Source organism: Aptenodytes forsteri, unplaced genomic scaffold (assembly GCF_000699145.1).
Source record: "Aptenodytes forsteri isolate BGI_AS27 unplaced genomic scaffold, ASM69914v1 Scaffold53, whole genome shotgun sequence".
In the NCBI taxonomy this organism is placed as follows: Eukaryota; Metazoa; Chordata; class Aves; order Sphenisciformes; family Spheniscidae; genus Aptenodytes; species Aptenodytes forsteri.
The window spans coordinates 13,819,813-13,845,161 of NW_008795909.1; the positions used below are offsets into that span (position 1 = coordinate 13,819,813).

General features: G+C 36.7%; 1 protein-coding gene across 1 annotated transcript in view; it reads right to left on the reverse strand.

Annotated features, from left to right (window-relative positions):
• The window catches only part of CACNA2D3 (calcium voltage-gated channel auxiliary subunit alpha2delta 3), a 487,274-nt gene that overhangs the window by 294,690 nt on the left and 167,235 nt on the right, over positions 1-25,349 (reverse strand). Inside the window, exon 5 of the mRNA XM_009284485.2 lies at positions 7,676-7,838. Within this exon, the coding sequence (XP_009282760.1) occupies positions 7,676-7,838 (163 nt within the window). The remainder of the gene's footprint in view (positions 1-7,675; positions 7,839-25,349) is intronic.

Genomic DNA, 25,349 nt, shown 5'->3' on the forward strand with positions numbered 1-25,349 from the left:
ACAAGATAATATATAGTAAACTAGAAATGACAGCAAAGGAAAAAACTCCCATTAGTTTAAATCAACTTATGTAAGCCTACTTCCTTTCTATTGCCAAGAGAAATTATTTTTCTTCTTTTTTTTTTTTTTAAAGGCAAAATCAGACATGTTGCTCAAGCTGCATCTGATCTGATCCGATCCCAGTAAAGAGATTATCCTCTTTCCCCAATCTACCTCTATTAGCACATGCCTAACTCCTCCAACATCTCTCAGAGACTACTGTTGTCCCAGTTTCAGCTGGGATAGAGTTAATTTTCTTCCTAGTAGCTGGCACAGTGCTGTGTTTTGGATTTAGGATGAGAACAATGTTGATAACACACCGATGTTTTAGTAGTTGCTAAGCAGTGCTTACACTAGTCAAGGACTTTTCGGCTTCTCGTGCCCTGCCAGCGACCGTGCCGGCAGAAGCTGGGAGGGGGCACAGCCAGGACAGCTGACCCAAACTGGCCAAAGGGACATTCCATGGGACATCATGCGCAGCGCAGGGCTGGGCATCGGTTGGCAGGTGGTAAGCAATTGCATTGTGCATCACTTACTTTGTGTATTCTTTTATCATTATTATTATTTTTATTTTTCCCTCCCTTTTCTGTCCTATTAAACTGTCTTTATCTCAACCCATTAATTTTACACACACACACACACACCCCTGATTCTCTCCCCCATCCTACTGTGGAGTGGGGGGGGAGCAAGTGAACGACTGCGTGGTGTTTAGCTGCCTGCCAGGTTAAACCACAACAACTGTCCAGAGCTGGTAGATAAACTCACATACAGTCACCCCCACCTTAGTTCTCTCATAATGATTCTATTTTCAAACACTCTGCTAGGAAAAAATGCTGATCTGATTCCTTTTACCAAACCAGTTTTGGGAAGAGCTTACAAAACAGTTTATGACAGCTGGTTTGAATGGGACAGTAATACCCAGCAAGCACAAGTGGCAGAAAGCAGTAATTTCTTATCCCCCAATAACCTGCAGTTGACGTCATACATCCAATTGTGCCTTGAGACACTTCACAACTTATTTATAGGTAATTCATCGCCAAAAAAAGGGACAGAAAGCCTTGTCATAATCATAAGCACAAAGGAGATCAAGCAAGAACTAGCTCATACAGAAAATGGAGCTATAAGTTCAGGATTAAAAGTATGAGAAAGTGTTTTTCGGTAAGCAGGAAAAAAAAATGTAATGAGAAAAGGAGTAAAATGTGCAGTTGTCAAAGTGTTAGTACAGGCCTAAATGGGAACAAATTAAATAGCTGGGGCAAGGGTAAAACTATGCAAGTTCACCTAAGAGTTAGTACAAACTAGGCCTGAATAACCACATTCATTCTTTGTGTCTTCCTGGGAAGACAAAGAAAGGAAATGGAGGTAGTAGATACCCAACCAGGAAAGTAAAACTGACCTCATTGTAAAAGGCATTTTTATTTTGTAAGAACATTTAGAAAGGTTTTCTTTGTATGTGTAATATTTCAGTCCAGACCAAGTCTGGAGGCAGAGCTACAGTGAAGATTTTGAGACATAAGGTTTTTACAAATAAATAATATTTTTATACTTGAAAAAGCTCTCAGGCACAGAAGTCTCTCTTTAGATCTAAATTTCTTACAGTGAAGAAATGATTACACTGAACACATTTACTCTAAACAAAGATTCAGTAATGACAGAGTGGGTTTTTTGTATCAAGCTGTGATTAGAACTCATTTAGTTTTGTTACTCTGTTTCTACTGTAAAAGGCCTGCATCGCTTCACTTTTCATTGTACTCATCTATATCTAGAGGTCTGAGTGAGATCTTGTTTACCCATGTAGAAAAATTAATTCGATTGCCTTGAATAATTTTAGAGGTATGTACCTAAGAATCTTACTGTCTATCCTTGATTCCCAACCAGAGGCTCTAGACACCTAACTTTTTAAAATCCAAAATTCTAACTACTTAATTTTTGGTAACAACAAAAGGTAGTTAAACAAAAGACTTGACACTTTTTGAGAAAACATATAGTGCATCAACTGTCCTTATAAATCACTACAAATTCTTACACTTTACAGTTATTTTGGAAACGATCAAGGCCCAGAAATATTCAAGAAACACCGGAGTAATTCCCCAGAAATGGAAAAGGACTAAAAAGTCTTCCAGATGGGCAGGTGCCTGCTGTGACATATCTAAGTCACTGCCTGTTTGCATTCTTAGGGATGGAAGAGGCAACTGCAGTCTTAATGCTGATTTTGCAACAGTAATGTCATTGACTTCAAGGAGTCCAAGACTCTAGTTTGCACCAGTACTTGATAAAGGAGAATTCAGTGCCAGCTAAATTAGTTAGTCAATCATGTTAGTTAGTGAATTAGTCTAACTCTTTTTAACAACTAAGAACACTCGGAGAATAAAAAGGTAAAATTTGCAAAATACAAAAGCCCACAATTCTGAGGACCTAAGGGAAAAACAGAAAGGTACAACAGAAAGATAGTTTAAAAGGCAAGGAGAAGTGCTTGCATCTAGAAATTTCTGAAGTATTGAAAAGAAGAGAACCTGGGCTTTTCCTCTTTCTACAAACTACAAATGTAAAGTTTACTTTATCATATAAACAAAGACTGACTGCAAAAGCTCAAAAACAGGAATTGTTTTCAGTTGATATTGAGATAATGTATTTATCAACATCCTCTTGAATTTCCTAGATTTTATGCAACGCTAACATAAGCAGATAAGATCCTGCTGTGTGTCACTTCCGGTACTGTACTATGCTACACTTCACTTTTCAACAGGTGCCATATTTTAGAATTGTCTGAGTGTATGTCACCAAGACACACACACCCTCACCCTGGCTTCAGTTTTCATCTACACTCCTCTGAAATCCACATTTAGCCAAGTATTCATAAGCCTCTTCCAAGAACTTGAACAAATGCTGAGTGTAAACTCAATAGCAGAAAACATGTCATTACTGTCCACAACTACAGGTAAATATGAGGTGACAGACTTAGAAAAATAAAACTGGACAGGTTCTTCAGCTCAGATACAGCACGTACTTTGGACAAAGAATGTAGGATTTTAAGAAGACTACCTACGTTCTCAAACTGACAAAAAGTAAAATGCTACTCTGTTTTTCTTTTATATGCTGTCAACATCCGCAAGATCAGATCTGAGTGTTCTGAAGCCTTCTTTTATCATCTCCTCGTGTACATAAATCCATTATAGAATCCTACTTTTTCCCAGTGGCAATCCTACTGCCGGAAACCGTGTTCTCCATGGATGGTTGCCAGAAAGCCTAGCCCACATTCCAACTGCCTACTTTGTAATTACATGTCACATTCCTAGGTTCTCCTGAACATACTACTAGCATCTCAGAAAGTAATAAAGCAAATGTTGAAACTATGTAAACTTTAAATCATTAATCTTTTTTCATTATTATTAATCTCTTCCACAACAACTGTTTAAAATATACCAGTTGATATGTAGAAAGGTATATCTGAGTATCTTTGGAAGGTATACCTATGGAAGTATATATGCAAGATATGTCTGAGACAGTAGCATGTCCCAAATCACCTAAATTATAGGTGATTCTAAATATAAATTTAGAATAATATTCTAAAATAATAGGAGAGAGATAAAAATAAGAGCTATGAAAACTCATTTTGCTATTGAAATAAATAAAGAAACTTTATTTATTCTTTAAATAAAGAAACTTTATTTAAAAAAAACCCAGCAGCTGAATCAGTTCCTTATACACACTTGTTCTCATACCTGGACTTCTGCCCTGGTACTGCATTGTCCAAACTGGATTCAGATTGATTCCGTACTTTCCAAAACTAAACTTTCCTTCTAATACGAAACAAGTAACTTAATTCCTCCCTTCCTTTTTCATCTATGAATATACCTATATGATTAATTCACTAAGAACCCTTTTCCCTACTTTCTGTCAGAAATCTGTATACAATTGATAATTGCCAGTTACCAAATTTGTGGATGGAAGAAAGAGCCACCGCTTGCCAAGACAGTTATCACAGAACTTCTTACTTAATCTTAATTATTTATTGTTTAAAAGGATACTACTGCCTTGCAAATCCTGTGGCTATAGGCAATACACTTTGTACTTAAAGAGAAGAAACAGAATGCACGGACAGATTTAGAATCCCGATGTGTGCTTAAACATTTCAAAAGCAAAACATTATCATAAGCAGTCATTTTCAGGAAAAATGAAGGAGGCCAATTCCATCAGAATGTTCTACAGTTTAAATGGACAGCCACCCTTGCTGTGAAACAGCCTAGAGCTGAGAGGTCGGTCTCTATTAACAGACAGATAAGCCCACTTACCTGTAAAGCACAATCACCCCACTTTTTTTTTTCTGAATTCCTTCAGTATATGAACATTATAGGAATGCCAAAATAGTGTTTTCTGAGCCCCACAAGCTTTATATTCCAAAGATCAGTAGCTTTTCTATTTTTAACATTAATTGATGTACACTGTAAGATATGGAGAAACCGGGGGACGAGGGTGTGCAGAAAAGGGGAATGAAAAGTATAAAAACACATCAATAATCAGACCAGCTCTTTATATTTTACAATAATGATCAAGAGTACTGTAAATGCAAAACTGTGATTCTTTATGAAATTCACTAATTTACTTTTCCTTCTACATTTATAGTAGGTGCATGCAGTCTGTACACAAAGGTGGCCCTAGAGTTACATGTATGCTTACCAATTAGGTTGGCAGCCTTTTTTATTGGCACCCATTTTCCTTTTCAAAATGTTCCATGTTAAATTTGAGTATCATAGTTTTGATATTTATGGTATTTCAGCTTTCTTGATTTCATCATAAATGTCATGAAATTTGCTTTAGCTTTTTATTTTCAAATTCTAAACTTGATAGTTTTCTTAGAACGGGAATTATTTAGTCCTGTTGTTACCATCAATATTTTTAAGCTTTTCCATGCCGAGGCTTAAAGAGCCAGAAGATATGTAAAGAATAGCAATGTATTTATGTCCCATGACTTTTAAGCCAATCTCATCTAGAGCCTAGCGAGGGACTGTAAACATTCACTGTAGCGATTCTACAGCTGGGAGGGATCACCATGACCATGCAAGCTGACCAGGCCAAAGTTTTTCCCCAAACCAATTCTAGACTACGTATTATTTCAAAACCAAACAAAAAAGAACCTGGTCTTGATTAAGAGCTTAGAGGGAGTGACATAGGACAACACCCTTCTAACAGACCACTAACTATCTTCAGCATTTAAAAAAAAACAAAACAAAACACCACCACACACAAACAACCCCCCATGCCTTAACTGAGTCCACATTTGTACAAATTGCAAAATAATGGAACCCAATTTCAGCCATTGGATCTTTTTAAACCTTTGGCAACTGAATTATAGAGCCTGATATTAGTAATTAACTGGAGATCAACTAATTAATCCTTTAATCATCTCTTGAATAAGCTAACTGGACTGAGCTCCTGGAGTCTTTCAGTCTAAAGCACATTTTTCAACCCTTTGATGAGTCCTGTGACTCTCCTCTGAACCCACTGCAATTTATCAGTATCTCTACAACTAAAAAACCCAAAATTAAGGAAAAACTGTAGAATTAGCTTACAAATAAAAAGTTCATTTTTCTATGCTGAGTTGAGAGTCCTGCGTTTAAATATTCAATGATCACACTTGTCTGTTTTCAACTGTGAGTCTGGGCTGTGGTTTTGCCTGGTAATTCAATAAAATAAAACATAACCTAGAAACGAACAACAGGCATTTTCTACAGAAATGGTGTTGTGCAGACACTTGGTTGTAAACCTATCAATATCTACTGCCTGTACCCTCAGGCTAGAATTTAATTAACTTGTTATCACCCCTCCGCATTACAGAACTGAAGAAATGGGCAACAAAAAAATCATAAGTATACAGGCCTCTTCTTGGTAAGAATAACATTTCCAGACATTGTCAGTCTCCAAGCCAAGACTATCATGTCCATGTGTAAGGAAAATGTCAGCAACAAACCAGATCTCAGCAGTTGGAACACATTTAAATAATAAAAAAAGGTTTTCTGCAGCTGCATAAAGCGATGATTTTGGCTGGTTTGAATTAGGCAAAGTGGAAACAGGAATCATTGCAGAGCTCTATCTTCCCCATCTCTCTACAAGCAGTCCCTGTATTAGAGGCCAAAACAAAATGCAACAAGCCCTTTGACTTTGGCCTTTAACTGTAATTCATCAGCATGTGAAAATGTACTCTGAACACAGCAGTACTACATATCATGTAACTGAAGATCCTTTAGTTTTACTGCTCTCACTAACTGCTCAGGTTAGTTTGCTTCTCCAGAAAAACATGATTGCCTGACCTCTATATCCCTTTGCAACCATACTTTTTTTCCCCCTCCTTTTTCCTCCTTAGCAATTCTGGAATGAATTAATTTATAGACAGGCTCAGTTAAATAAATATTAGCGCTCGCACAAAAAAAATGGTTTGGTAGCTTTAGAAGCTTTAAGCATTTTCCAAATCTTTTCAAAATATCCAGTATTAATCATTTCACAACCTTTCAAATACTCTCTCAGAAACTTTGTTGTTTTGTAATCCCTAATTTAAAACATTACTGTACGATTTTTGGCTTCTCAAGATTCTCAAGTCTGAATCATAACTTCGAAGAGAAGCTGTCATATCAATTGCTTCACTTACCAGCCCAACCTATCCGAATTAATTCTCCTTCCACTGGTGATTACACAATATCCTTGCATGAATTACCACAATTGCTAGCCTGGAATGTATTACGAGGAAAGCACTTAATGTATTTTTAGCTGTCTTTTAGTATAGTTAAAACAAGGAAGAGGAACCAGATAATGAGATTAGGCAGCTCTCTACAGATCAATGGCAAATATACTGTAGACGTTGTTCAGAAACTTTGGTGCTTTCCTTCTTAATTTTTCTTTTATTACTGGCTTGAGAAAAACAAATAGATGGGTGCTGCATAATCACGGTAAAATTACAAAATTCTGCTGTCTGATCAAAGGGTAGTGGCAAAAGGAAAATGAGTAAGCCTGTACTTGAGTTAAGGTCTAAATATTGGGAATGCAAACTAAGTCCATCACTCCTAATGTCTTATGTAGCTATTTGTTAGTACTATGTGCTATCCAGCACCCATGACATAGTCAGGGGAGTAGAAATTTTAATGTAGTTTATTCCTCCTAAATATTATCTGAAAACTCACAGCAGCTGTGCATACAGTCATATACAGCTAGAATTATTCCCCGAAGCTTGAGAGCATAAATCTAATAAAATATTCCCCTCCCATCTACCCTGTATCTTTCAAAGACACTTCTAGCTCTCAGCAAAGACAGAATGTAACTTGTAAGTGACAATGTAATCTGTTCAACTGATGTGGAGATTGTGGAAAATAATTCATAAGAATAAACATATTCTACCATATTCTATCGCAGAATTCATACAAGTCTACTATGCAAATCATTGGACCATATTAAATTGCTAAATTGCCACAGAACAAAAGATATTGCAAAACTGTCATACTTTAAGCATTCTTCCACTGAAGTTTCAGTTTAATTGCAAACTGCAAAACACACACAATATATAGTTAATCAACAGCTTCATTTTAAAAGCAATGAAGTTCCTATGTTTGGCCAGTGGAATGACGAAATAAAACAGTTCTTTCCTTACCCTTATTGTACATATTGGTTGGTACTTGGACATCACTCAGACTGATGTTCACAGGCAAGTTATTGAAGTGGTCATTTGGCACTAGAATGAACTCCTTCCCCAGCTCCAGATAGTTTCCTTCTTCATCTCGTTCATTTATGAGCACAGCATTGAAGTATTCATACTGCAACAGAAACCCACATTCAGTATTCAGAATTCACTTTCAGTATAAAAATATGAAGTTTGAATATTTTAACATATCTATCAATCCATTGATTAACATTTACATGTATCTCCATCTAGAATAGAAGAAGAAGATATTTTTATCATCTCTCAGATTCCCTCTATACTCCTAGTACAGGTACATTTCTGAAACCAGATTTATCTATACATCTCAAGAAAACCCCATATTACCTCAGATCTCTGGGTACCCTGAAAATGTTAAGGGCAGCCCAACAAACAGCCTGAACATAAACAATGTATGTGCTATTTTTAATGCAAAGCTCTCTAGATTTAAATAATTCCCTGGATAATTATTTAATTATGATTTCTCTGCTTAGCTTATTTTCATCAGTTCAAGAACTGCCATCAGTGCTGAACTTAGGCCTCGAAACCTCAGATCTCTGGCTACCCTGAAAATGTTAAGGGCAGCCCAACAAACAGCCTGAACATAAACAATGTATGTGCTATTTTTAATGCAAAGCTCTCTAGATTTAAATAATTCCCTGGATAATTATTTAATTATGATTTCTCTGCTTAGCTTATTTTCATCAGTTCAAGAACTGCCATCAGTGCTGAACTTAGGCCTCGACAAACTAAAAGTGTTTTTACTTCACAGGAATATTAACTACAGCTGTTGTTGCTTACCCAATGTGTACTGACTGACATTTCCTAAAGAAAAGTATTTGCTTTATGCTGAATTTTACAAATGCACATCATAGTAGGTATGCATACTTTCATATAGACATATAAACTTAGCAGTAACTTATTTTGAACAAGAAATTATTGTTACAGATTCCTGAAGAGTATTTGGCCTATTTTGTATAGAACTATAACCAGATAAGCAAAAGCAATTTAGATAAAATTATTGATTTCTTTATGACCTAGTTTAACCAGAAATTTTATCAAGCTTTGAAGGCAACAGTGAAGACTACTTTTTAACCTCTTAAATAACCTTAACCCTTAGCAACAGTTTGTGATGTGTTTCTTAATTGAAAGAGAACAAAGTTTAGTGTCTTTGAAGAATCTTATTAATTTAAATATGAGTCTCTGCCCTAACTATCCATTTGAGAGTAAATCAATACAAATGATATTTAGACATAAATCTATGCATTCATAGATCATCTATATCTATACAACCTCTACAAGGATAAATATACCATTTACAAAGCTAAAACAGACCAGCAAGTACAAAAACTTAAAAGGCTTTTCACAAGCACTCTTTCTCAGTGTGATATGCAATTCGTTCTACTAAACAAGAATTAGTTAAAATCTTACAATCTATCCACTTCCATTAAAAGGCTTGATAATTTAACGAGTATCTTAAATGGAAGCTTACTTGGAAAGCAGCTTTCCACATCCTGCTCTTTTAGCTTTATTTTTTTCAAAATGGCCAAGCCGTAGTTTGGGGTTTAAATGAAAGCAGAATACAAAAGAAGTCACTGTACATTAGCTAGATTTTGAGGACCTTCTGTGTGTGACAGAAATATTCAAACTCAGTGTTCCACATACCATTAATCCCATATAACAAAGACTGAGACACATCAGTATTTGAAGATCAATTTAATGGAAATTAATCTGACATGATTAAACATTTGACCTTAAAGTTATTTATTTTACTTTAATTGCTTTATACTGACGTGAGCCAAATAATCTGCTGCATACATCTCATGAATATAAACAGCTATTGAATCCTAAAGTTCTGGAAAAAAACTCCACAGTAGTCTCGGGTTGTTTTTTTTTTCCCCTCCGGGAGCCACAGGTAAAGAAAAGAGTAGAGATATAATTGATCTAAAGCTGTAGTTTCATTAATTAATTAATTCCAAAAGTTATTAGAATTATCCAACACCCCCACAGATGCTACCCTTCTCTATAACATTTGGCGGATTGTCACTCTCATAGATTTGATTCTTCTCATACCAAAACAAAAAGGATGAAGAAACGTGATCATTTCCAAAACACCAGTTCTCATTCTATTTTGGAGAAACCTTCTCCATCTCTGCTTATTATCCAGGTTTATCACGGATCATTAGCTGCACTGCATGCCTGTTGCCCACATGTGACAGCAGCTTTTTCAGTTTACCCTTTCTGGAAAAAGCCAGAGACAGTTGGCAGAAGACTTGAAAGCCCAACTCGTATTTCCCATCTTAGTAAGAAATAGAATATACCTTCCAACACTAAGCCATGCACTAATGACTGTTGTAAAGTGCAATTCTACTCCAATTCCAAGCAAGGAAGAAGTAAGCTGCGTAGCTTTTCCATGTTATATTAGAGAGTATCTAAGTCTGGAGGAAAGGCTGATATTCCATCCCCTGGGAGTACAGTGATAAATAAAATTATATATTTCATGCTTCTTTGTTGCCAACGACCTCTCTCTTCACAGTCCCTGGATAGCTAAGTTCCAGCAGGATGAGAATGATTGTTTCATCTTGTTTCCAAACCACTTGTTCTCTTGTCCTTAAAAACATAGTTTTGTTTTTCTTTTTCTCTCTTGAACATGACATCGCCTCCACAACTGCTGGAGCTACAGATAAGCCATTGCGTTGCTTTCATGACGTTTCTTGGCTTTGGAAGTCTTATCAGGATGGTCACAGGGAAATCAAAGGGGTTGGGGGTTTTTGTTTTCTTATTGAAGACCACCATTGAAAGCATTCATAACACCAAATGGTAACACAAAAGTTGTATTTAAATATTACACTTTAAGCGAAAGGTGAATACATTTGGGGATAAAAAATTCTGTACTAAAATATGTAGCAATACACTGTTCTCCTTTAACTGAATTTAAGTTGTGTATCATGGAATAATTTCTACAGTAATTCACATACAGTGATTTCAAGGATGTAAATTTACCTTGCCCATAGGTTTTATAATACTTTGGAAAAGGTAAGAAAAATGGACAAAATTCAAATAAGAATGTCAGAATATACATGGAAATCACCTCTAAAAGAATATTATTTCCTTTCATTCAGTGGGTTTTTCCTCTTCCAAAAGAGTTAATTAGTAGACATCCTCCTTCATCATGTTCTGTAAGTGGCAAGGCTAGTAAAGTATTAAAATCTGCTGTATTCTAAATAAATGAAACCACTCGTTTCACAATTAAGGGTATTTAGGACTGATTGTTTCTTTGGTTGATTTAGTATTCACTGATTTATTGGTCTGAGTCTGTATTTTCTCTTTTCAATTCTACAAGTGTATACATAATAATATGATTTATGTGGGGATTTTTTTAAAGCAAATTGTAGCATAAAATAATGCTTATGGTATTACAGATAATTAATATTTTTCTGGGGTTTTTTTTCTGTTTGATTTAGGGGGGTTGGGGGCTTGGTTTGTTGGGGGTTTTTTGCAAGTGAGAAGCCTATAAAAATAACATATTTAAGACAGTCCTGCAAGTTCGAAGGATTAAACGTCAGGTAACACATACAGCTCAAAAATACTACTGAAAAAGATCAGCATTGAAGCAGAGCCGTTATACAGTGGCTTCTTTTGGGCACTTTTCTTCCAAGGAAATTATTGAGTATGACAGCTGAAAGGTGATAGAAGGAAAATTAAAAATAAAAATTGGAGAAAAAAATAATATTAAAGTAAATCCATCTGGCATTCTGACACTGCATTCAAGATAATGCCCAAGGGAAAGAGGATAAAGTCCTGTTTGCTGACAACACAAATACTCTACCCGCTAAGCTCTAAGAGAAAATGACTTCAATTTTATCTTGTCAATGGAGGTCAATCTTTGATGTAACCTTAACTAGGTGAGTTCTGAGTGCGCAATCTAACATGCCAAAAAGTTATTAGTCTAATAAATAACAAAGTAATCATCCAGGTTGGGAGTATAGCCAGGCTCTACTATGACTTGGCCAACAGATGAGTTTACACTAACCTTACATATAGACTTGCATGGTGAGCAATGAACTGGTGAAAAAGCATTCAAAGGAAATCTCATTCATGTAATCCATTACATGCATCTCAAGATCTAAACATGAACTTTCGTACTTTTGTGCATTTAAATTTGCTCACATAAACACATTCAGGTTTTTTGTTTGTACATTCCTTAACAGCATCTGCATCATTCTGAGTGTTTGATCAACCATTTTGAAAGCCCCCATTGTATCGTAATGAAGAAGACTTAGAGCAAGGCCATAAAAATTGGGGACAAAAAGGAATCTCAGCTTTCACGTGATACTAATATTTTATCCTTATGAAGAAAGCCTTCCCAATGCAAGCCAATATAAACTGATCAGTAGTGCTCAATAGAACAAGCACTGGACCATTCTGCCTCAGCAAGAAGCCGACCATATTTGAGACATCCCAAAGAATCATATTGCTAACAGTCTGCAGAACCCTGGGCTGCTCTAACATACTGGTATACACATAGTAGACAGACACTTATGGGGCTGTTAGGAGATTGATCACAAAATTGTTTTACAGGTTCATTTGCGCTGACTAGCAAAGGCAAGCTTTGTCTTAAAACACCGTAAGATAGCCTCAGCCACAATACAAAAGCGTGTGCTGTATGATCTCTTAGGATGGCTGCCACAGACATATGTTAAGGATGATAAAAATTAATTCATTCAAAAGGTATCGTAGAAAAATTGTGGGGAAGTGCAAGGTTTGTGGCATGCAATGAGAACCACAGGGGTAGGTTACAGGGGAGAACTGATCTGCAAGGCAAGAAGGAAACTTTGGCATTATCTGTTCCAGTTTAGCCACTTATTTTGGCATAATGTCTCAACTAAACAAGCACCTTGATTACAATGGATACTTTGCTGAGACAAGACATCAGTAATTCAGATAGAATACTGAAAACTATTGTGCATGCCTTGCATAATTGCAGTATTGTAGAAACTGTGGTAGATGAGTGACATTCTCTATTTCCATTTACATTTATCTTATTGTAAACAGATACTTGTGATGCTTAAATTATTTATCAAATGTTTGTTAACATTATAAACAGAATATTTATTTAAATATAAATATTTACTGTTTAAATTAAAAGACACATTCTAATGCAAATTGCCTTTGCAACTTAGAGAGTACTTGGCACATAAGAGTAAACACGTATCAGTTGCTTTCACCATATCTTAAAATGAAGTATTTTGTTTTAATGGTATGAAACAATGCAAGCCACAATTTTAGTTTGATATATTTTTTCTATAGTACAGAAATTATTTTTACCAAGACAGCATAAAAAGTCCCATTTGCAGAGCTATGAGGACTAGGAAGGTATAAGAACACAACTGGGAATGATTTGCAGTAATGGGTCAGCACTATAGCAGTATTGGGGTTACACCGATAATTTTTAACTATGCAAGAACCATTTTCACAGTGTTTCCGCAACCATACAGCTCATCTAAAGTCAAAGCTGGACATCTCTGGAAGACACTAAATCAAGGAAAGTTTATGGCATTTGAATTGAACCTCAAAATGCTACAGCATCAGAGAGAAAATGAAAAAGTAGCAAATAACATGGAAAACGAAGGGGAAAGCAAAACCTAGCATTAAATAGCACAGACAGTTAGAAATAAACAATAATTTGAATGTCTATGACAGTTTCAGCAAAATAGCTATTACCATCAGTGAGTTTAAAAAAAAAAGAGGAAAAGTTTCTTTTCTCAAGACTCTGACAAGTAGGACGCATCTCTGAGGGCAGAAATATTCATGATATGTAAAAAAACAAAATGAGAAAAGTTATCCACTCTGAGAGAGGCTCTCCTAATACAAAACCCATCAACAACAGTCTCCACTCCGGTATTCATGTGTTAACGAAGAGGCAGATGTCTGAATGCATATCAGTTTCTAAGGCTCAAAAAAGTCTCTTCTGACAGTTGTCCAGCAAGGAGAATGTATGTTTTGAAGCATATGATGAAAGCTCTTGTATTCAAGAACTTAGTCTGATGTTTAGCGAGCAAGTATAAAAGGTCATAAATGCAAACTGCCTCATACAATAAAAACTGTTCTGAATTTTAAAAAGCTTTTAAATTTGAGAAAACTGGCATCTCTTGTGGTAAGATACGATCTTTATAATTTCCGATTATTCTCTGAAAGTTCTTGCTTGCTCCTCTGTACGAACTTCCAATGCTTTTTCCCCCCTTTTTTTCATGTCTTTATTCAACAGCAAGGCTCAGAAAACACCTGGGATTTGAAATGTTGTGATCAGTCCCTTGCTAATTATGGTACTACAGAAATGTTACTCGCGTCCTTGCAAAAACAACTGATCTGTTCTCTACACAATCAGATTAAGATGACCTTTCCCCAGGCTATCCATTCCCTCCCAGTATGATTACCCTATTAAAATTGTCTTAAAACAGGATAAATAAATAATACTTTATTATAATATAAAATCAATTATACCAGCATGTAAATTGATAACACATCAAGGTCTCAGAGGTCTTGTAAGGATTATCTGATTCACTGAAAGTGGCAAGTAGTACGTAATTATGATGGCTATTTTAAATCATCCAGTTAAAAGGAGTCACTTTTAGTTATGAGTTTCATATGAAGCCTCCTTTTCCCTTACAGATAAATAACTTCAAAAATATCTATTTTTGCATATAAAAGCTCTCAAGATTCTTTTCTTTGTCACAAGGCTGGACAAAAACTCTTAAATTTAGTAAACACAACAAGGAAGGAGAAAAGGCTTCCATAACGGGCTTTCAGTTTGACATTTCGGACACCTGTATGACAAGCCTTAGTAGAGATCTAATGTTTTAGTTGGGTCTAGAAATGCAAGTGTTCAGTGTGTTCATTTTCATACACAAAATCCCCCAGGGAATACTTTCTGCTAAAAAGCAAAACAAATCCCTACTCTGGTGGCACCGTAATTTCTCCCTTCTCCCAATGGACGTCTGTTAAAAAGATACCAGTTACACAGATGAGTAAGTTCGGAGCCAGTTATCATGCTCCTACAGAGCTGGAGTAAATCATGAAGACAATTTACTGAAGATTTCTGGAGCAACTTTAATCAAGAATTTCATGACTTAAGTGAAACATCCTGTAACCAGAGTACAATAATGGTGGAGTCTGTGCGTTTGTGAAGGTTGAGCGTTTCAAAACCACATAATTACCACAAATACCAGAAAGCCTGCATCCCAGTCAATGAGCTTACACTCTAATAAAAAGGCAAAAATCACCAACCTGGAAAATCTACCAATATAGTAGTGTGGCCCTTTGATAAGGCTTATCATCTCTTGCACATATTGCTGAGCGAGCATGACAGCAATACTTCTGTGGCTGGGGCAGACCATTCCCAGCTGCACCCGAAACGCTCCCTCCTGCGCTTCCACTCTGGCCTTAGCACAGGCAGAGCTCCCTTGGCTCTGCACTTCTGCTGAGAGCGCATCTTCCCAACTCGCTCCTGATGGACACAGTAGAGAACTCTACACTTAATGCTTCCAATTCAGAAATATACAATAGAAGAGGCTCATTCTTCTTGCTAATAAACATGAGACGTCTGTTGGGCTTTATTTAAACCACACTTTGGAAGAAGCAGCAATTAGCCTAAAACTTTTCACTCCAAAAGGACAAGCTCTGTGCAAGAGCAAAGAAAACAAGGGAAGACTAATAAGCACTTCTGAACACTTGAGAATGTTAAAACATTTTTGAATGCATTTGTATCAAGCTTGCCATTACTTCCATGCTACAGTAGTGGTGGATCCTCCCTTTTCAGACTAGAAAACCAAGATACAACATTACACAGCAAGCCTTGACTTGATTAGTATTATTTTCAGAGCATAAAAAACCCTCGCTATGCCTCATTTTATTTTTAGATTAGAAGTAGTATCCCGCTGATGTGGGTGTGGCCAAAACACAGATGCAAAATACTTATAGCAAAACAGATGCCAACAGGTTATCAGGATGCGTGGGGTGGGAGGGCTATAAAATCTCTGCAGCTTTGCTGAGCAGTTAAGACACACAAACACACACTGGAGAAGGCTCTCAGCTACTCTTCTCTTTTAAAGTCTAAAGACAGAAATAGAAATGCAGTTTGATACATAACAGAAATAGCACCTTGATTTTAAAATGTCTGGTGGTTTTTTTTTTTTTAAAAAAAAACACTTATTTATAAAAGGTGATGGGAATCATTCTTTTTCAGCAACTGAGAAAAGAAGAAGTCACACGTGTGTGATTTTTACGGGACTAACTACTGGCCTCTACTGGCCATGCTCTGGGCATAAGGTTAGGCATATCTTGAACAGTAGTGTGAAGGTACTTCTCACATTTAAAAGGTGCATCAGGTGCAATTTAAAGTTTGTTGTATTTACCCTCACAGTCCACTTCTGAAAAGTTATGTGTCTCAAGCCAACAATCAATGGATTTCTTCCCTCTAAAGTCCACTAACACAAATATTCCCAAAACCAATTTTATGGGGCTGACCTTTTCAAACAAATTATGTCATTTGTGTATCTTTACAGATGCAAAAAATCTGCAAGACTTTGCCTCATATTTAATACCATTTTCATTACTAGCTAGAACCACAGGACTCCTTCATTTCTCTTTAAACCCCGTAGATCATATCAAGCTAGTGAACAGGCAGGATCAACAACTTCTATAAAATAATTCTGTAGAAGAACATAGTAAAATTACAGACTTCCTTCAAAACTCATGCAGCAATATTTTCTAAAGTTTTCCATCTTACCATAAGGTAACCAATGAATGGCATTCAATATAGAACATTAAATAAATGGTAATTCCTCATACAGTTTAAAATATGCTAGAGAAATAGAAAAGCAAACTATTTCACAAACAGATAAGCTGAAAAGTTTTAAAGTTAAATCAGAGTAGTTCCATGCATGTTCAGCTCATCTGACACATTCAGGTTGATGACAACCTCAAGGCTGCTTCTAATTATCAGTGGAGACATATCTGACTTCTTTGTGCCTTTTTACAATCATATGCCCTAAGTGCCTCAATCCCTACTTCCAAGCAGGAAGAAAAAATATTTCTCAAGCTCTACATCTTCTCTGTCTCCCATGAGAAGCAACTTTAACCCAGACTCTTTATAGTCTGAGGCATGCATATAATGCTGCTATGTACTCAGCAAGAGCTGTACGGTCTCCTCAACATGATATGTTCAGGACAGTAGACAACCTATATATAGCGTTTTGCTGGATTGGAGGTTAATAACTATCCCTAAAAACAGAAAGTAGCAGGCAATTCATATCCAGCAGTTGACAACATTTGAACACTAACTGTGGCTCTGAATGATGAATTAAACATGTACTTTACCAGATTATTTTTTTTTTTCATACCAACAGGGGATAATCAAAATAATTAAATACTGAAGAACTAGAAGAGAACAAAAATTCATGGTGTTCACTGCAATCCAAAGTTTGTTTTGTTACTCCCAACCACCCACCATACACACAGGAGGTTAAATTAATATTATTGACTACAAAAAGGAAAGCAAAAGAACATGTGCAACATTATTGAATTTATTTGGGAGTAAAGTGAGAGATGAGATGTTGAGCAACTGAATGTATACAAATCCTCTTCAAATGATTAATGACTCTCTCATGCAATCTAGAAACTTGGTCAGCTAAGCCCACAGTTGAAATAACAAGACCACGATGATGAGTTAATTTAATAAAAGAAACACATGTCTCCGGAATCACACAGTTCTAGGAAAAAAGAAGGACAACGGCATCTATTTTATTCATAAAATGAATTTGAAGTGTTTAAAAAAATCTCACATAGAAAAAAATTGGTCATGAGAATAATTATTCTACAAAGGGGGTGGGGGGAACCCTAAACTTAAGAGGATATTTTGCAAACTGTAGTTATGTACTAATACATTGGAGTATTCTAACTTCCAGGTTACACTGTGAGAGAACTCTTCAAACCTGTAGACCATGCTAAGAACAGCACACCTGATGGGATTATGGCTGAAATGCAAGTATCACTTCTCTGATTAGAAAAAAATGGTCATGAGAATAATTATTCTACAAAGGGGGTGGGGGGAACCCTAAACTTAAGAGGATATTTTGCAAACTGTAGTTATGTACTAATACATTGGAGTATTCTAACTTCCAGGTTACACTGTGAGAGAACTCTTCAAACCTGTAGACCATGCTAAGAACAGCACACCTGATGGGATTATGGCTGAAATGCAAGTATCACTTCTCTGATTCTTTACACTGCTGCTTTGCATTGATTGTATGAATAAAGTTTAAAAAAATACACAAAAAAATACTTTTACATGTCACACTAAGTCTTTTCTTGACTTCATTCAACAAGCATGAGGCCTAGATACAGAAACTCAGAATCCGCATAAACCAGCTGAGGCAGGTTTGCCTCAAATACTAGTTTATATTTGACCTGGGAGCTAGGCGAGGAGGGTGGAAAGAGGGGCAGGTTAAGAACTTGGATATTGCAAAATATCTACATGGGCAAAATGAACACCTGCACACTATTCACTTCCTGAACTTGTGCGAATAAGCGAGTGGTACAGTCCAAGAGTTAAGATTATGAAATTTTAAAATAGTCTCTGTTTTCAACTTTTAACTGTTTTTCACATCAAGCAAGGACAGGCTAACAATGATAAATGTAACAGCAGCAATAAAGGAACACATTATATAAACTGAACTTGTCAGAGCGACATCATGAAACTATCTGGCGTCTGTACGATTATTTCTTCACTATATTAAAGTCTCAGATACTCATGGAACAGTTTACTAGTATGCTTACTGAGCTGTAGACTGTGTTGCTATCGTACTCCTACAGATAACTTCAGAGTTATGGTCATAGCATAGTGTAAGGCTCTGTGAAAGCAACTGAAGAAACTATTTAGATTTTCAGAAACATTACCATTTTCCATGTTCCAGCTGTAATTTGTGTGGCACTTTTATCTAGCCTGAATTAAAACAGATAAACACTTTTAGAAAAGATGAGCAGGCAAATCAAGGCAAAGACGTAAAATTCTAGTTTGAAACCCATCTGGGTGATGGGATAACGGGTAGCTTTATAAATCATCTACCCCACAACCCAGCTTGCTTCCCGGTCTTGTTTACAAGCATTAGAAGTGCAGGCTAAAGAGGTGGGAGAGATAATATCTTCCAAAGACTCTGAAGAAACATTCCTAGGAAGGGCCTTGCGTGAAGCATCTGCTGAGAATTGAGGAAGTCACCAGCGGACAATGGCAGTCCAGACTGGGTACACGGTGTCTTTATGCGCTTCCCTCAGCTCAGCAGGAAAGATCACACACGTAGAGGCCTCTCAGCCATCTAAACAAAATAAAAACCATTTTGCAGCTCTCTTTAGTTACTCTCTCTAAACATCCTAATTTCCTATTTCACTGCTCCCTTCCTGTCTCTGGTAAAGAATAAATTGAAAACAACAAGACATGAGAGGGAATACAGTATCATTCAGTCACAAATGAGTCCGAAATGCTCATCTAGCAAAAAACATGAAGAACCCTTCATTCCTACCAGATGTTTATCTAAGATTCTGCTGCTTTTGTTACCAGAACATCATATGAAGAATGACATTTTTAAGGACACACACATAGGGTTGGTTTTTTTCTTACTTGTTACTATCTTCTTAATGGAAAACATGACATACAGATATATAAATTCCCCTGCATGTGTCTACATTGAAGGAGAAGAGCTGAATGTAAAAAGATTATGTAAGTTGTTAATTACGATTTCCAGGAAAATCCTACATTGCCTTTAACCATTTATTGTAGAAACAAAGATTAGTGCATATATAACATACTCCCTTTACAGAAAAGGTTTATCAGTTTTGAATATGTTAGCTCCGAGCTTATTGCCACAGCTAAAACAATATTCATAAAAATAGAAACATACTTAATGTTTTTAAATGGTTATTTTAATGCATAATTACTATATTTAATGTATCTTACTTCTGTGCTTGCTTCATTTCAAGTCTGTGACAAAAGTGACATGTAGTGCCTACGTCTTCCCTGAAAAGTGCCAGTGTCTTCCCTGAAAAATACTGGTCATAAGCCATCTAACCACTGCAATTCAACGTAGTCTTGAGCAAAATGCTTAACCAACAGGAGAAAGTATTTGAAATAATGAAAAATTTGTGAGGCTGACCCAGAGGTTATTAATTCAGGCTTCCCAGACATAAATTAACTACACAGATGACTTACTATATGTAGATTCCAAGGGAGAAATTACACTAGATATTGTTACACTAGCCTTCAACTGCCAGAAAAAGATCCTCCCTCCTCAATAAGGTGCCATGAAAGCACTTCATTAAGCAACCAGCCTGTCATTAGCTATTTCGTTGAAATAATACATAGAGTGACTAGACCACACAGGGATCTGAACAACAATACATACAACATATCATGAAGAAACCCTGAAATGTAATACACATCTCAGCCATTTACTGATCTGTTGTTTAAACAAACATAGAGACCTAAACCAGACTTATAAACTTTAGTGACAAAAAATATTTTCAAAGACAGAAAGGCTTATGCTAATGGATACCATGCAAAATGCCTAATGTAACACACATCATCTTAAAACAGAACTATGCCATGGATAATTCCTCAGCAAACATTCAGGTATTTAGAGTACAATTATGAGCTTAGGTTTACCTGAGCTATATGCTGATGCTGAAAATTTGCAGAGTTTGTTTACAGTAAAGCTGATTGGGAATAGTGAAATGGCATCCCTGAAATCTCTCCAATTTCCATTGTGAATATTACTGTATTTAGAAAAAGTTTTACAACAGGAAGACTTACCATTAATACAAGATTATTTTCTAATCAGAAGAACGTCTCTACTTATATATATCCTGTACTTTAACTGCTTTACAAATGACTTGCATATTTGTCAGCATCTTGGGTTCAGTTAGACAGTGACAACCCCTAAATACTTCAAGGAAATGATACATACTCAATTAAAAAAAGCTCCTCATCTCTGTTACAGCTATGCAGAGACTTTGAACTCAATGTGAATGGTAGTTGCTGCAGCTGAAAACAATAGCTGTCCCTTTATCTTGAAACATATACATGACTAAAGAGCTAATCTGATACAATACCACTTTTATGTACAGAAGAATTAAGAGTTTCCAACTGCACATTTTAACACCCACTCCCCAAATCCTCTCTGTGAGTATGCCTGAGAAGGTGGAGTAATTTTGACTTTTAGTGCTTCTTTGTGGCAGCAGTTCTTAACAGCTCCCAGGCATTCACACAGTCAGCAGCGGCCAAAGAGCAAATCGCCTTCCTAGCCTTCACTAAGGACACTCAGAAAGAGATCAGCGGTGCTGATAGTTCAAGACCCACACATTCAATACATTTTCCTGTGCTCCCAGCTCAAAGCATTAGTGCACAACACTGGCATCTTCCAGGCAAAGTTCAAGTGTTAAGCTGGGTTTTCTCCCAGCTGAGCCTCACAGTAATTACTGAAGGCCAGGACTTTGTCAGGCAAACATTAGCGAATGGGAAAAGAGAAGACAGCTCTCAAAATACAGCCAGCCCTCTACAGTTCTCCATGGAAAGCAGCAAGATTAGCTCACCAACATTTTTTCCGGTTAGCTCCAATATTCATGTTTGTCAAACGTTCAGAGTATTTCCAACGGCAGTATTTGTACATCCCATCATACTGCTGCCCAATGTTTCAGCAGACCTGCTGAAGAACTGTAAGATGGCAATAGGTGAAGAGCTTTACCCTTTGTTTCTCTCTCATTCTATTCATTCTTTGTTTCTTTCTGTTATTCCTAAATCTAGTTTATATGAAATGCAGATGAAACCAAAGCAGCAAACATATCTATCACTAGGCTGCTAGAAGTATAAAAACTTGAGCAAATCAGGTAAAATGAGAAACTTCATACTTTATTTACACCAGCCTCGCTGGAGTCTTACTATTTGAGGCTCTGCCATTGACTACAAATTAGTAGGTTAATGAAGTTCAAGCAAGAATTGTGAAATTCTAAATGTGGTTTCTGAAACTCAAAGTTTTCTGTCCCACTTCAAGAAGACAGCAATTTCTTTTACTTCCAATTAGAAAAGTCAAGTATATCTATATATTTCCACAACGAACTCTGGCTGAAAATTATTTGATTTTTCAATGGATACTGATCTGTAACCACTTTGTTAAAAAAATGCAGAAAAAACCCAAAATCAACATTTTGTATCTCTCGGGGGAGAGACCAATCTTGATTCCCTAGCTGTAAGACGGGAACTATCACATTTGTCATTCTTGCAGGACTGAGACTGCCTGATGAAAAATGCTCCATAGCATTACTAGCCCTCCAAAGCATTACTGGTACTTCTGTATCAACAGATCCTCTATCTAATATATACCGCCAACAATAATAGAGTGGCACTCCAGATTCCCTACCTGAGCACTTGACAGACCGTACTGAAAAAGTCCTGTTCAAACTTGCCAGTTCTGAATGCAGCACCTGCACCTCATGATCACGCTAATTCAACTTCCTAACAGGTTCCCTTTGGATGAAACCTTCACACAGTAGCTTGCATAACACTCTCTAATTCCAGGCAAGAGCAACGCTAGCAACAGAAGGAATTTAGCTCTTCCTCAGACTTACGTGCTGAAATAATTTCACCACTGTAGTCAGGCCATGGTTCTATTTTTAGCAGCAACAAAATAACTACCTGCCTGTATCTCAAAGCCTGGAAGAAACTCTTCATTTGACCTAATGTTTACAGGCAAGCTAATCAGGGCATCATTAATTCAGAATGATAAGTAATAAAACAGCTTCCTAATATGTTGTTAGTGTCTATGAATGTCTCACTTGCGTGGATGCAGGCCAGAAGACATCCTAGAATAGCTAAAAAAAACCCCTTACTTTTTACATTTTCTACCAAGCCAATAGCTTAAGCATCACCATGAGTCACAGAGGTTGACTAGCTGGTGACAATCATGTGTTGAAATTATAAACGTCAAAAGGCTGTGATTCACTTAAATCAAGCGCCTGTGTTTAATTTATTTATATTAAGCTTCCACATTTCTGAGACATGGTTTCACCCAACCGCTTCCCTAGGAGTGTAAATCACCATCAAAGTACAGAAGAGTAAATCTGCAGAACATAACTGGGTTTGAATATGACGCACAGCAAACAATTGCAAAAGCACAGATACGGATTCATTGTTAAAGCCACTCCAGCCTTGGAAACGTCGTCACATTTTTCCACAGTTTATGCAGGAATTTAGAATGTTGCAAGTATATAATTAGTATTAGATGTGATTAATTCATACTGTGGGAAAATACAGAAAGAACTGAAATAGAGCTCTGTGGATCTCCTTTCTCTCCACCCAAACTGCAATCAAGCATATGCCTATTCCACTCTCTGAACATACTGCCAGAACCCAATTTTGAGAGCTGGCTTTTTTCTCCTCTGGCTGTAATATTGAATGTTTCATTTTTCAATGTCACACTATTTACATGCACATATTTTAGTCATATCATTTCACAGTGTGGTTCTGGGGCTGGTTGGCTCACAGCTTCTTTGTACCTATTTTCCTTCATTCTCTTTTTCATTTCTTTCTCACCAGGCTGTTTGCCAAGTCTTATTTGCCTATGTTTGTAAAGTAAGAACAAACTATTATCAGTCCTTTGAAATGCACATAATACAGAGTTCTAGGAAAAAAGCTGCAGGTTTCATCTGCATGGTTTGAAAAGAATCATTTTTGATTTCTACTCTGGTTCACTCTGTATTTTGCTCTGAGCTGTGCGTCAGGATCAGATCTAAAAATCTTCAAAGTTTACTTGTTGAAATGCTGAAAACATGAAACCCAACCCTTTTTAGAGTTTGATACAGAACAATAAATCAGATTACTGCAACGGGGCTCAAATTTGCTTCAAGAGTTCTGTGAACCTTAGCAAAAATCTCATGGAAATTTAGCTTTTAATGATAGCTGAAGTCCATCAATGCTTGGCACGGTTCCACAAGGTTTAACATAAGGTTTGCAAAACTTTGGCGAGCACATGCTTTCACTAGTGTTTACTTACCTGCAATAAGCAAGAGTAATACATTCCTATGTATACTCAGTTTCTGAATTTGGTGTGTATTTCACCATGCTAAAATTAAGTGAAAGCAGGACAACAGAGAAAAAAGGGATACAAGGAATAAAGCATGGGAAAAGAAATTAAGACTTTGGTCCTACTCTGCCCAAAATTGCACGTGCCTCCTGGAAAGATGAGAAGTGAAATGCAAAAAATAAATGCCTGCCTGACTTAAATATTTAAGTTTCATTCTCAAATCTTGCATTTGGCCTTAAATTTGGAGCGACCTCTGCTGTGTTTAAGGATAACTATGCTGTACAACACAGTCCAGGGCAGAAACTCTCTTAATTCAGAGACTAAAAAAAGTGAGCTGGAAGCTGTATTACCTTGCCTAGACAGTACTATGCCTGAGTTAATTAACATTATTAAGAGAAGAGCCTATGACATCAGAGACAGCCTTGTACTACACAGACCTTCTGCTTTCAAGACCACAGCTAACGGACTCCTCGTGGCACCACGTTTGGTGGTGCAGATCGACCAGCATCTTGCGCTGCGTGCATCACAAAGGATGTCACAGAAAAACTGGACTCAGGTGTTTCTAATCATTTTAGCCAACAGTTAGTTGTAAGGCTCCCTTTAAACTGTCCCAAGCTGCCATTTTCTTCTGCAGTTTATTGCTGTATGATTCCCTAAAAAGAAGCATTCTGTACATTGGAAACAAAAAAAAAAGAACAAATTACAGTATTATAAATGGCATATCATAATGCCAGAAGTTATAACATGTTCCTAATTCTAATCACAACTTCCTACTCTGATAATAAGTATAATTGTGTTGATTTTAATATAAAATAATCCCTAATTCTTTACTGTCTAGGTTATTGCTTGTGTTAGCTAAAAAGCATACACATCATTGATTATATTCGTAAGCTCATCAATTTCATATTGCTGTCATTCTGTAGTAACTATTTTTAACCAGGTTCAACATATTAAGGGGTGTAAAACCTCTGAAAATAAAACCTGGCTCTTAACCATATTTGTATTTTTAGCCCATGTTTATCTGGCACTTATTGGCCTCTGAGTTATGTACCTGCACTAACAGAGGAATAGACCTCCCTGTCCCAGTATTTTCTCAAAAAACCATTTGGTCAGGTACTCTCCTTTCTTCTCTTAAATTCAGTATATTGTAATGTATTTGGCTTTATTCATAAAAGGTTATGCTTACTGCAAATTCTAAGTCTTGGAACACACTTTATTAGATTACAATTAATTTCCTTCAAAATGCCTGTCCTTTTACATCTCAGGAGAACATTCTGACTTTTTTGAGGGGAGGGGGAAAAACTTGTCAATTAGGGGGACAAATATGCACACACACCCCACCCTGACAACAGACATACTTTCATCCTTGTACAGCACAGTCTTCTTCCACCCCGGTGCTCCCCACAAGCTCTGCCCAAGGTTTCCCCACGAGGAACACCCCAGTGCTGGCCTGACCCCCTCTGCCTCTGCAGGTCCAGATGCAACACCACCGAGCAAGCCCT